The sequence below is a fragment of the Ursus americanus genome, chromosome 20 (assembly GCF_024610735.1).
Source record: "Ursus americanus isolate L20-20 chromosome 20, mUrsAme1.1.p, whole genome shotgun sequence".
NCBI lineage: Eukaryota > Metazoa > Chordata > Mammalia > Carnivora > Ursidae > Ursus > Ursus americanus.
Genome location: NC_142146.1, coordinates 27,881,303 through 27,895,318, shown reverse-complemented (window position 1 = coordinate 27,895,318; position 14,016 = coordinate 27,881,303). Strand labels below are relative to the sequence as shown.

The 14,016-nt window shown below is 42.9% G+C and overlaps 1 protein-coding gene across 3 annotated transcripts in view; it reads right to left on the bottom strand.

Annotated features, from left to right (window-relative positions):
* The window catches only part of COL6A5 (collagen type VI alpha 5 chain), a 137,448-nt gene that overhangs the window by 87,526 nt on the left and 35,906 nt on the right, over positions 1-14,016 (bottom strand). For all 3 annotated transcript variants that reach the window (XM_045791732.2, XM_045791733.2, XM_045791734.2), the window contains exons 2-3: positions 3,677-3,772; positions 1,853-2,452 (exon numbers count right to left, since the gene is read on the bottom strand). In XM_045791732.2, coding sequence (XP_045647688.2) covers positions 1,853-2,452; positions 3,677-3,743 — 667 coding nt within the window. In that variant the 5' untranslated portion in view covers positions 3,744-3,772. The remainder of the gene's footprint in view (positions 1-1,852; positions 2,453-3,676; positions 3,773-14,016) is intronic.

Sequence of the window (14,016 nt, the reverse complement as noted above, 5' to 3'; positions counted from 1 at the left end):
TGGCACAGCGGTTAAGCGTCTGCCTTCGGCTCAGGGCGTGATCCCGGCGTTATGGGATCGAGCCCCGCATCAGGCTCCTCTGCTATGAGCCTGCTTCTTCCTCTCCCACTCCCCTTGCTTGTGTTCCCTCTCTCGCTGGCTGTCTCTATCTCTGTCAAATAAATAAATAAAAAATCTTTAAAAAAAAAAAAAGAATGCAAGCAGATGAGAAGGAGGTCTTTTGCATTTTTGTGGGAAATACAGGGATTTTCTGGGGCTGACAGGAAGGCGGATGTGGCCCCTGGTGGTTCTGATGGGTGGCTGCTTAGAGATAAAGCTGAGAACCCGCATCCCCCAAGGGAAACCAGCTGCAGGGACTGAAGTAAGGTGTTGTTCTCGATGCGCACGACAGGCATCAACACGGATGATGGAGCCTGAGAGGAAGCGTCTGTGCTGCCACAGGAGAAACTCTTGGTGACCCTCAGAAAGTAAGTTGCGGAAAATTTTATGTTGGGGGATGTGATAGCTAAGGGGCTACATTATACAAGAAAGGGTGCTGAGTCAGTTCAATTTGAGTCATTCACGGGTCTTGTTCATACCCATAAGCTTGTCAGAAAGGGATAAAGAAAGGGGGGGTAATCAGAAGGGGGAATGAAACATGAGAGACTTATGGACTCTGAGAAACAAACTGAGGGCTTCAGAGGGGAGGGGGGTGGGGGATGGGATAGACTGGTGATGGGTAGTAAGGAGGGCACGTATTGCATGGTGCACTGGGTGTTATACGCAAGTAATGAATCATCGAACTTTACATCAAAAACCAGGGATGTACTGTATGGTGACTAACAGAATAAAAAATATTATTATAAAAAAAAGAAAAGAAATATTTCCAATATTTCTTCAATTCAAAGATCCAGTCTACTGTCAAGTATACTAGTATTTAAGGGCAGCTCTTAGAAATTAAAAAAGACATGTAGCATTACTGCAAGATACATCCTAACATCAAAAATGTTAAAATGTGGGGAAAGAAGTGTGTCTTAGATGTGAAAAATAGAAGCACAAAATGATGGCATAACTGAGAGGGGGAAGGAGTCAAACTCCTGGCCTTAGCAGGTCCTGACACTCATTAGAGAGATTTCACCTGTAAGGAGAAAGAAACAGTGCAGGGGGGATCAGCCCACATAGCAGATGGAGGGCTCAAGACCGCAGCCCGCTGTTCAGCTCCACTGTACAACCGAGGATATACTCTTCTCCGTCCGTCTCATTTGAAAGTTATCCTTCCCATTCTATGTCGCTCTGTACCAGCTGACAGGCACTTACCGAGCGTTCATCATGGGCCTCACATGACGCCAGGACTGTGAGGTAGAACTTCTTGTTTTATCTGTAAGATGTTCATTTATTCCCTTATTAAGAAATACATAGAATGCTAGCTCATTGTCAGGCACCATGTAGGCCTGAAGAATACAGAGATACATGTAAGTGCCCACTTCTGCCCTCAACGTGCCACCAGCTCATTGGTGGCGGGGCCCAACACAGAAACGAGTCATCATTCACTCTGGAAGTGCCTCTGTCATCAAGCATGCACAGGGAACTGTGAGACACAAAAAGGAATTTGAAAGGAAAACCGTCCAACAGGATAGGACAGTAGGGCTGAGGTTTAAACGATGTCAGGAGTCACCCAAGCTCTAAGAAGACGAAGGAGCGCAAGAAGATGCCCGTCGGTGAAAAGGCACAAGCAGACATGAGAGTCGGAGTGGACAGGGACGTGTAGAAATGTCCAGGCCTTCAGCGCCGCGAATCACAGAAAGCAGAACCCGAGCTGCAGGAGACGAGGGTGCGCGCAGAGCCGCCTGCATGGGACCCAGTCCTTCCTTACCGTCTACACTGTGAGGGGCCGCTCCGTCCCTGTACTGGGTGGCCTCCTTGATGATCTGCGTCATGTTTTGGGAAAACGCGTCAAGGTCCCTGGCCGACCGGAGGTTGAAATGAAACCGAGCGGTGGCCATGGCCTTCAGCTCCTCCTCAGAAGCACTCTGCAGCCCCACGGAGACGATTCTCACCCCGTCTTCCCGCAGGGCCTTGGAGGCCTCTTCCACGTCATCCTCGGACTGGGCCGAGGCCAGGACCACCAGAATCGGGGGAAACTGCTTCTTGTCCCTCCCGCCGGCCGGCGCAGAGAAGAAGGTCCTGTGCGCCTCCCGGAGAGCGTGGCCGGTCCGCAGGGAGCCGCCAAGGAAGCCGAAGTTCTTCTTGAGGTGGTTCAGCATGGGGTTCCTGCTCTTGAACGTGGCCAGCTGGAACTCGCTGTGGAGCCGGTCGCTGTACTGCGCCAGGGCCACGCGGTACTTGTGGGCGTCTACGGGCAGACCGCTGACCGTTTTGTGAATGAACGCTTTCACGAGGGGGAAGGACTTAGTTCCCAGGTGGTCGGAGCTGTCCACCAGGAACACGACATCCGCATACTCAGGGCCCGGCTCTATTGAGATAAAATGGCGACAAACCTAAACAAGGCGGTGGCTTGTTCAGCCCTTACATCTGAGACCACAGTGCTCATTGGAGACTGTGTCCTCGGTTAAGAGTAACTCAGAATCCCAAGGAAAGTGTCTTCTGGAGGTCAAACAGAAGAAACTCTACTGGCTTTTGTGAAAATATCAAACAAGAGGACTTTTGTAAAGCGAAGCAATAATTCTTTTCCTTCTCAACTCGATACCAGAGACATTTTTTTTTCTTTTTTTGGTTGTGGAACCCCAAACTCTGATAATATACTAAAGAATAAACAAGAAAGCCTCCCAAGTGGCCTGTGGATTAAGAGTGACTTTTAGAGACCATATCAAGTAAGCAGGTGTCTTGGGTTGGAGAGTTGAGGAGCAGATCTGAGACAGGGACTGGGGGAGGGGGCAGCCTTCACTGAGGAGAAGCAGGATAAGAGGAGAGAAGCAAAGCACCATATTTGCCTGATCTGGGAGGACTCTGGAGCATGTCGCTCTCTGAGGCAAGAGGGCCAGTTTGTTATACTCCTCTCTCAGTCAGTCACTGGCTGCAGACCATCCCCAGGAATTGCAGGGAAGGAGTGGAGAGCCACTGGCACAGTCTCCTGCATTAGCTGACTCTAGGAGAGCCAAGCACAATTCTCCTGAGAAAGTGGGTCATGTTTGTGAGCCGTTCCACGCAGTATTCACAGCAGCTGGGCTGGGGGTGGGAGTGGGGGTGGGGGGCGAGTGGGGTACCAGCCTGTTAAAGAGAGTCTGGGCCCAAGGGAGGCACCACCAGCATCCACTTTAGCAGTCAGCCACCTCCACACCAGAAATGAGTGATGTGCTGCTAAATGCCTAACAATTGTTCTCTTTCCAAGTAACTCAGAACTTTGTCAGGAAATCCTGGGAGGCAGACTGACCTACAAAACAAATACATTGACTCCATTCACAGAGACATGGAACATTGGGACCTAAGCAAATCAATGAATAATTAAAGTTCTTCTAGTCAGGTGTAGCATAATTCTTGCTTTTGCCCCCAGCTTTCTGTCATCTTTGAGAGATTAAGTTTGACATTGCATGCCTCCAACTACAATTCAACGCTGTCTGCTTTGATTTTTTTAGTAAATAAATAAATCCTTTGTTTCTATGTATTAAAATAATGTTAGTTAAGACACAAAAATGTTTCTTTTCCTAAATGATAATAAACATAAAATGTGTACCGGTACCTGGACTCTGATCTGCCAGTGTTTCAGTCCAAAGGGTTAAGACGAATATAATTAGCAGGCTCTTCATTTTGTTAATGAAGCTTTCTTGCTTTTATTCTGTAAAAAAATGTTATTTACAATACGAAAAATCTCATTGTATAACAAGAACTAACTACTGGAGAATCTGGGTTAGAACACAATTCACTTAACAAATACCTGTCAAGTAATGCCAGGTGTGTTTAAAATGCTCATTAAGCATTTGGAGTATTTGCTTCGAACAGAGAATGCTAACGTTTGCTGCGTCCTCACCATGGCTTAGATACTTTTCTCAGTGCTTTACGAGTACCATCTAATTTAATCTTCACAACTGTCTTACGGGGAGGGACAAACACTATGACTATGTGACATATAAGGAAACAGCACAGCATGGCTTGGTAAACGGTAGATCCAGGATCCCAACCCAGACAAGGTGACTGCAGAGCCCAAGCTCTTAACCACCACACATACGCCTCATATGAAGTCTGTGTCCTCACAAATCACATATTTTTACTTTTTTTTAAATATTTATCTATTTATTTTAGAAAGAGAGTGTGTGTCGGTGGAGGGTGGGGAGAGGTGGAGGAAGAGAATCTTCAAGCAGACTCCCCACTGAGCATAGAACCCAACATGGGGCTAGATCCCATGACCCATGAGATCAGGACGTGAGCTGAAACCAAGGGTCAGGCTTCACTGACTGAGCCACCTAGGCACCCCCTTAACCTTCTACTTTTATGTCAATAATGACTATCGTGTGTGTTCACACCTTGGCTACAAAAAGCCAACGGCTACCCATGTCTCTTTCTTCATGAAACCCTTGTGAAAACTTTTCTCGCATTTCAGAGATACTCGGTTTTACAAATTACTTAAGCTCAGCATTTCTTTCCATGCAGCTCACAATCAATCAGAAATCTTCAGGGGACATTGCAATCTTTTAGAAATTCCATCGATTCAGAGTTGTTCTTTATAAAGAGGAAAAGAGATCAAATGACCAATATGCAAAAATAGAGCTGCCTTGAGTGAGATACCAAAGGTGTAAAGCTGGGTTTTTTCTAGAGTTGACTTTTCCAGCAGTTCTTTTGAAATTGCTGATTATTAAGGAAGGTTGAAAGAATCAGTGGAATCTAGATTTGTAAGAGACCCAATAGATCATTAAGACTAAACCCTTATTTTGCTAAGGATGGCCTAACAAGACTCCCCAGTAGTTAGTGGCTGAATCACGTCAACAATGACTTAAAAATCTATATTCATCATATTCTAACATACCACATATTTTACTTATTCATTAATTTTAGTCTTGAGATAATTTGCATGCTGTAAGATTCACCCTTTTAAAGTGTTCAATATATTTTAGTATATCACATTTAATATATCACAGATACATCCATTATCACTAATTCCAGAACAGTTTCATCACCCCCCCCAAAAGGAAACCCCATACCAATTAGTGGTTACTCCCCATCCTCCCTTCCCACTGACCCTGACGAACAATGATCTACTTTCTTCTCTATAGATTTGCCTGTTCTGGACATTAATATAAACGGAATCATGTAACATATGGCCTTTTGTGTTTGGAATTGTTCATTAACATAATGTTTTCAAGATTTATCTATGTTGTGACATGTACTAGTGCTTCATTCCTTTTTATGGTTAATATTCTATTGTATGAATATACGACATTTAAGAAATCTATTCTATTGATACACTTGAGTTGTTCCTGCTATTATGAATATTGCTATGAACACTTGTGTACAAATTTTTGTGTGGATACATGTTTTCATTTCTTGAGGAAATACTTTGCATAGATTCCTAGGAGTGAAATTTTTGGTCTTACGGTAACTTATGTTTAACATTTTGAGAAGCTGCCAAATTGTTTTCCTAAGTGGTTGCACCATTTTGCGTTCCCACCAGCAATGAATAAAAGTTCCAATTTCTCTACATTCTCATCAACACTTGTTATTTTCTGTCTTTTTTTATCCTAATGGGTGTAAATGGGTGTCTTACCACGGTTTTGATTTGCATTTCCCTAATGATGAATGACATTGGGCATTTTTTCATTTACTTATTGGTCATTTGTATACGTTCTTTAGAGAAATACCTATTCAAACACTTGGCCCATTTTTAACTGGGTTATTTATTTTTTAGTGTGTAATAAGAGCTCATTATATATGCTGGACACTGGACAGTTATCAGATCTATAATTTGCGAATATGCTCCTCCTACTCTGTGGGTTGTATTTTCACTTTCTCAAGGCTGTCTTTAAGGCGCAAGTAATTTTAAATTTGATTAAGTCCAATTTATTTTTTCTTTTGTTGCTAGGGCTTTTGGCGTCATAGCTAAATCACCATTACCTACTCAACAGTCATGAAGATTTACTCTGATGTTTTCTTCTAAGAGTTTTATAGTTTTAGCTTTTACATTTCGGTCTTCAATTCATTTTGAGTTAATTTTGTATGTGTTTAGAGGTAGGGATATAATTCTGTTCTTCTTTATGTAGATAGTCAGCTGTCCTAACACCATTTGTTGAAAGGATTTTTCTGCTACTATTGAGTTGTCTTGTTATGCATATCAAAAACAAACTTACCATTAGCATATGAGTTTATTTTTGGACTCTTAATTCTATTTCATTTTTATCTATATTTCTATTCTTATGCCAATACCACACAGTCTTGACTATTCTACCTTTGTAGGAAGTTTTGAAGTCAGGAAATGTGAGTCCTGTAACTTTGTTCTTTTTCTTTTATTTTATTTTATTTTTTTTTAATGATTTTTTATTATATTATGTTAGTCACCATACAGTACATCCCCGGTTTCCAATGTAAGGCTCAATGATTCATTAGTTCTGTATAACACCCAGTGCACCATGCAATACGTGCCCTCTTTACTACCCATCACTGGTCTGTCCCATTCCCCCGCCCCCCTCCCCTCTGAAGTCCTCAGTTTGTTTCTCATAGTCCATAGTCTCTCATGTTTCATTCCCCCTTCTGATTACCCCCCCTTTCTTTATCCCTTTCTTCCCCTACTGATCATCCTAGTTCTTATGTTCCATAGATGAGAGAAATCATATGATAGTTGTCTTTCTCTGCTTGACTTATTTCACTTAGCATTATCTCCTCCAGTGCTGTCCATGTTGTAGCAAATGTTGAGAACTCGTTCTTTCTGATAGCTGAGTAATATTCCATCGTATATATGGACCACAACTTCTTAATCCAGTCATCTGTTGAAGGGCATCTCGGCTCCTTCCACGATTTAGCTATTGTGGACATTGCTGCTATGAACATTGGGGCGCATATGGCCCTTCTCTTCACTACGTCTGTATCTTTGGGGTAAATACCCAGTAGTGCAATGGCTGGATCATAGGGTAGCTCAATTTTTAACTTTTTAAGGGACCTCCACACTGTTTTCCAGAGTGGCTGTACCAACTTGCATTCCCACCAACAATGTAGGAGGGATCCCCTTTCTCCACATCCTCTCCAACAATTGTTGTTTCTTGCCTTGTCCATTTTTGCCATTCTAACTGGCGTAAGGTGGTATCTCAGTGTGGTTTTGATTTGAATTTCCTTGATGGCTAATGATTTTGAACATTTTTTCATGTGTCTGTTAGCCATTTGTATGTCTTCATTGGAAAAGTGTCTGTTCATATCTTCTGCCCATTTTTTGATTTGTTTATTTGTTTCTCGTGTATTGAGTTTGAGAAGTTCTTTGTAGATCTTGGATACCAGTCCTTTATCTGTAGTGTCATTTGCAAATATATTCTCCCATTCCGTGGGCTGCCTCTTAGTTTTTCTGACTGTTTCCTTGGCTGTGCAGAAACTTTTAATCTTGATGAAGTCCCATAAATTCATTTTATCTTTTGTTTCTCTTGCCTTTGGGGATGTGTCATGAAAAAGGTTGCTTTGGCCGATGTCGTAGAGGTTGTTGCCTATGTTCTCCTCTAGAATTTTGATGGATTCCTGTCTCACATCGAGGTCTTTCATCCATTTGGAGTTTATTTTTGTGTATGGTGTGAGATAGTGGTCAAGTTTCATTCTCTTGCATGTAGCTGTCCAATTTTCCCAGCACCATTTATTGAAGAGACTGTCTTTTTCCCACCAGATGTTTTTTCCTGCTTTATCAAATATTAGTTGCCCAAAGAGCCGAGGGTCCATTTCTGGGCTCTCTATTCTGTTCCATTGGTCTATGTGTCTGTTTTTGTGCCAGTACCATGCTGTCTTTGTGATCACAGCTTTGTAGTACAGCTCGAAATCCGGCATTGTGATGCCCCCAGCTTTCTTTTTCCTTTTCAACAGTTCCTTGGAGATTCGGGGCCTTTTCTGTTTCCATACAAATTTAAGGACTGTTTGTTCCAGTTCTTTGAAAAATGTCCTTGGTATTTTGATCGGGATAGCATTGAAAGTGTAGATTGCTCTGGGTAGCATGGACATTTTAACTATGTTAATTCTTCCGATCCATGAGCATGGAATATCTTTCCATCTTTTTATGTCTTCCTCAATGTCTTTCAAGAGTGATTTATAGTTTCTAGAATATAGGTCCTTTACGTCTCTGGTTAAGTTAATTCCAAGGTAACGTATGGTTTTTGGTGCTATTGTAAATGGGATGGATTCCCTAATTTCTCTTTCTTCGGTCTCGTTATTCGTGTATAGAAATGCAACTGATTTCTGAGCATTTATTTTGTATCCTGCCACGTTACTGAATTGCTCTATAACTTCTAATAGTTTGGGAGTGGCTTCTTTTGGGTTTTCCATATAGAGTATCATGTCGTCTGCGAAGAGAGACATTTTGACTTCTTCTTTGCCAATTTGAATACCTTTGATCCCTTTTTGTCGTCTGATTGCTGTTGCAAGGACTTCTAGTACTATGTTTAATAATAGTGGCGAGAGTGGGCATCCTTGTCGTGTTCCTGATCTTAAGGGAAAGGCTTCCAGCTTTTCCCCATTGAGAATAATATTTGCAGTAGGCTTTTCATAGATGGCTTTTATGAGATTGAGAAATGTACCTTCTATTCCTACACTCTGAAGGGTTTTAATCAGGAAAGGATGCTGTATTTTGTCAAATGCTTTTTTGGCATCGATTGAGAGGATCATATGGTTCCTGAGTCTTTTCTTGTTGATATGATGTATCACGCTGATTGATTTGCGAATATTGAACCACGCTTGCATCCCAGGTATGAATCCCACTTGATCGTGATGGATAATCCTTTTAATGTATTGTTGGATTCTATTAGCAAGTATCTTGTTGAGGATTTTGGCGTCCATATTCATTAGGGAAATCGGTCTGTAATTCTCCTTTTTGAGGGGGTCTTTGCCTGGTTTGGGGATCAAGGTAATATTGGCCTCATAGAATGAGTTTGGTAGCTTTCCTTCTGTTTCTATTTTTTGAAATAGCTTTAGGAGAATAGGTATTATTTCTTCTTTGAATGTTTGGTAGAATTCCCCAGGAAAACCGTCCGGGCCTGGAGTTTTGTTATTTGGAAGGTTGTTTATCACTGACTCAATTTCTTCATAATTAATTGGCCTGTTTAAGGAATCAATTTCTTCCGGTTTCAATCTTGGTAGTTTATAGGTTTCCAGGAAGGATTCCATCTCTTCCTGATTGCTTAGTTTATTGGCATATAGCTGTTGATAAAAATTTCTAATAATCCTTCCAATTTCAATGGTGTTCTTTGTGACCTCTCCTTTTTCATTCATAATTTTAATAATCTGGGTCCTTTCTCTTTTCTTTTGGATAAGTCTTGCCAGTGGTCAATTTTATTGATTCTCTCAAAGAACCAGCTTCTAGTCCTGTTGATCTGCTCTACTGTACTTCTGGTTTCTGCTTGATTGATTTCAGCTCTAATTTTGGTCAACTACTTCCTCGTGCATGGATTAGGCCTGTCCCTCTGTTGCTGTTCCAGCTTCTTGAGGTGAGAATATAAAAACTGCATTTTAGATTTTTCTATTCTTTTGAGTGAGGCTTGGATGGCTATGTATTTCCCCATTAGGACTGCCTTTGCAGTATCCCATAGGTTTTGGACTGTTGTATTTTCATTCTCATTGGTCTCCATAAATTGTTTAATTTGATTTTTGATTTCCTGGTTTATCGAGTCATTCCTGAGCAGGATGGTTCTTAGTCTCCAAGTGTTTGAGTTTCTTCCAAATTTTTCCTTGTGGTTGAGTTCCAATTTCAGAGCGTTGTGGTCTGAGAATATGCAGGGGATAATTTCAATCTTTTGGTATCGGTTGAGACCTGTTTTGTGTCCCAGAACATGGTCTATTCTTGAGAATGTTCCATGGGCATTAGAATAGAATGAGTATTCTTTGGTTCTGGGGTGTAGTGTTCTATATATATCTATGAGGTCCAACTCGTTGAGTATGGCATTCAAAGCCTTTGATTCTTTGCTTAGTTTTTGCCAGGGTGTTCTGTCTATTTCTGATAGTGGAGTGTTGAGGTCCCCTACTATTAATGTATTTTTATCTATGTGTCTCTTTATTCTGGTTAAGAGTTGGCTTGTGTATCTTGCTGCTCCCCTGTTGGGGGCATATATATTTATAATTGTCATATCCACTTGTTGAATACTTCCCTTAAGAATAATATAGTGCCCTTCTGCATCTCTAACTATAGTCTGTAGTTTAAAATCCAATTTATCTGATATGAGAATTGCTACCCCAGCTTTCTTTTGAGGTCCATTTGCATGAAAGATGGTACTCCATCCCCTTACTCTCAGTCTGAATGCATCTTTGGGTTTGAAATGAGTCTCTTGTAGACAGCAAATGGATGGGTCATTTCTTTTTATCCAATCTGCAACCCTGTGACGTTTTATGGGATGGTTCAAACCATTTACATTAAGACTGATTACTGAGAGATATGATTTTAATGTTGCCATGTTGCCAGTAAAGTCTTTGTTTGTATTGGCTGTGACTTTCTGTTCTGTATCACTCTTGGGGCCTTTTTACTTTTATAGAACCCCCCGTAATATCTCCTGTAGGGCTGGTTTCGTGGTTACAAAATTGGTTAGTGACTGGCGATTCTGAAATGTCTTTATTTCTCCATCAATTCTGAATGACAGCCTTGCTGGATAAAGGATCCTTGGCTGCATGTTTTTCTCTGAAAGAGCTTTAAATATGCTCCCCCAACCCTTTCTCTCATTCCAGGTCTGTGTAGACAGGTCTGACGTAATTCTGATGCTTTTGCCTTGGTACGTGAGAAATTTCTTTGCCCTGGCCGCTTTCAATACTGTATCCTTGCATCTAATATTTGCGAATTTCACTATGACGTGACGTGGCGTAGGTTTGTCATGGTTGAGCTTGGGAGGGGTCCTCTCTGCCTCTTGGACACGAATGTTTGTTTCCCTTGCTAGATTAGGGAAGTTTTCAGCTACAATTTGTTGAAATATCTCTTCTAGACCTCTGTTTTTCTCCACCCCCTCGGGGATGCCGATGATTCTAACATTGGATCGTTTCATTGAGTCAGTAATCTCCCGTAACCTACATTCGTGGGTGTGGATTTTTTTAAGACCATCTTCTATTTTCATTTTTTCCTCTATTAACCCATCCTCCAATTCACTAACCCGTTCCTCTGCTTCTGCGACCCTGGCCGTCAGAGCCTCTAGTTTTGCCTGCATTTGGCTCATAGAATTTTTAATTTCTGTCAGATTCGCTCTCATTTCTGTCCTTAAGGATTCTATATTCTCAGTAACCTTTTCGTTAATAGTTTTTTCAATTCTACTCATCATTTTGACCATCGTTACTCTGAATTCCATTTCTGATAATTTGGTTACATCCATATCCATTATTTCTGTGGCAGAGGCCACAGACTCACTGTCTTTTCTTTGCTGGGGGGGGGCTTCTCCTTCTTGTCATTCTGATGAAGAGAGGTTGCGGGGTTTCCAGAGCCCAAATTATTGACTGGGTCCCAGGCCGTGCCCCTTGTTTTATAGGGATCTTAGGGATGTGGGCTTCTTCTTTAAAGATTTTATTTATTTATTTATGTGGCAGCCAACCAGCGAGAGAGGTTACAGAAGCAGGGGAGTGGGAGAGGAAGAAGCAGGCTCCCAGCGGAGGAGCCCGATGAGGGACTCCTTTCCAGAACGCCGGGATCACGCCCTAAGCCGAAGACAGGCGCTCAATGACTGCGCCACCCAGGCGCCCGGGTTGTGGGCTTCTTGATTTTTCAGCCTGCCTTCTGTGTTCTGGGGGAGGGGCCTGCCGTGCCAATACTCAGGCAACCCTGTTTGGGTAGAGTCTCCGTGTCCCCTGCGAGGGGGGATGGGGATGGGCACTCCCTGAGCCGGTATTTCCAGGCTTTTGTTCTCTGGCGGCTTTCCCTGGCGGTTTGCTGTGCCTCTTCTGAGAGTCAGAGCAGCAGCGGCCGAATTTCAGCCTCTGTCACGGAACAGAAGGATTGCGGCCCGTTCTCTACTAATGTTCTGGCCACTTTAACTCTGTTTCTGTTGGTGCTGCTCAACCCTGCAGCGTCCCGGGATGTGCGCCCCACACCCGGCGTCCCAGCCCTCACTTCCAGGGCCGGCGCGTCTCTGTCCTTTGTGTTTCTAATGCCGCCAGCCGCCCTGCGCGCGCTCCCGGATCTCCCGGTCTCAGTCTGGATCCAGTGAGCGCACCAGGATTCCGGAGTTCCGCGAGATGCCTGGTGGCGCGCGCACCCGGCTCACGGTCTCAGTCTGCTGTTTTGCGGGTGCCGACCTCGAGCCCGCCCGCTCCCCCGTGCAAGTGGCTGCCGCTTCCCGGAGCCCGAACGCGGCGGCTCTCTCCCCCTTCCGTTTATCTTCCAATATCTGTGCACGGTTTCATGGCTCCCCGCTTCGTACCTCAATACTCAGCGCTGGAGATGTTCATTTGTAGAGATCCAGATGCGTCTTCCTGCGTCTCAGGCTGGTTCCGTGGTTGTTTAGGCTGGTCTGGTACCTATCCAGCTCGACTCAGGGGACCGGCTGAAAACGGTGTCTCCTACTCCTCTGCCATCTTAACTCCCACTTTGTTCTTTTTCAAGGTTGTTTTGGCTGTTCTGGATCCCACAGATTTCTAAATGACTTTTAGGATCACCTTGTCAATTTATGCAAAAAAGGCAGCTGGAAATTTTATAGAGATTTTCTCCAACATGTAGATAAATTTGTGCAGTATGACTATTTTTTTTTTAAGATTTACTTACTTGTTTTTGAGGAGAAAAAGAGCACAAGAGAGCACAAGCAGGGGGTTGCAGGGCAGAGGGAGAGGGAGAGACAGAATCTCCAGCAGACTTCCTGCTGAGTGTGGAGGAACCTGACATGGGGCTCGATCTCAGAGCCCTGAGATCATAACCTGAGCTGAAATTAAGTCAGATGCTTAGCTGACTGAGCCACCCAGGCACCCCCAGTATTGCCATTTTAATGATGTTGTATCTTCCAACCAATTAATACAGATTGTCTATGGAAGAGAGAATTTAACTCCTTGCTCCATATTTCAGTAATGTTTTTCAAGAAGAGGAAATAATTAGAACTCAGGGATAAAAGGGAGACCTCTCTAAAAAGCCATGCTGATTTAGGAGTCAATAAATATTCAGAGTTGTATATATATCCTTCTTCTGGTTGGATGTATATTTGGAAAGTGAGTCTGGGCTGCAACCAGTGGGTTCATTCGCCTGTGGGTACTAACACCTCAAAGAAGGTATCCTGGGTGGCCCTCCATGTGCAGCTCCACTCCAGCCTACCTCCCTTGGCTTGGCTCCACTCTAGTTCCCTCTTCAGCTCAGGTCCCCACTCTGCAGGTCTTGGCACCAAAATGGTGGAGCAGCAGCAAGTGAGGTAGGCAGGCCTGTCTTATCATTTATTTTTATTGCCTTTCTCTCCCTAGAGCTTGGAATCAAGCTCTGAGAGAATGGGGATTTCTGTCTGTCTTGTTCATCATTATATCTCCAGCTCTTGGCACAGAGGGACTTAATATACACCATTTCACGAATATGTGAGTGTAACTATAGCTCAACTTTGTAGAGGGGGAATTACTCGGTCTAAGGTATGTTTAGGATTTTATGAGTATTGCCAAACTGCTATCCATTGGGTTATACCAATAATCCAATACCCACCCCCCCATAAACAGCATGTTCCATAATTTTCAATTCACTGTCTTTTTTTCCAGCTTGTTGAGATATAATTGACAGATTACATTGAGTAGGCTTAAGGTGTACCACTGATTATTTGATAAATGTATACATTACAAAATGATTACCGCAGTAAGGTTAGTTAACAAATACATCACCTCACATAGTTGTGTGTGTGTGTGTGTGTGTGTGTGTGCTGAGAACTTTTAAGATCTGTATTCTTGGCAACTTTAAAGTATATAATAAGGTATTATCAA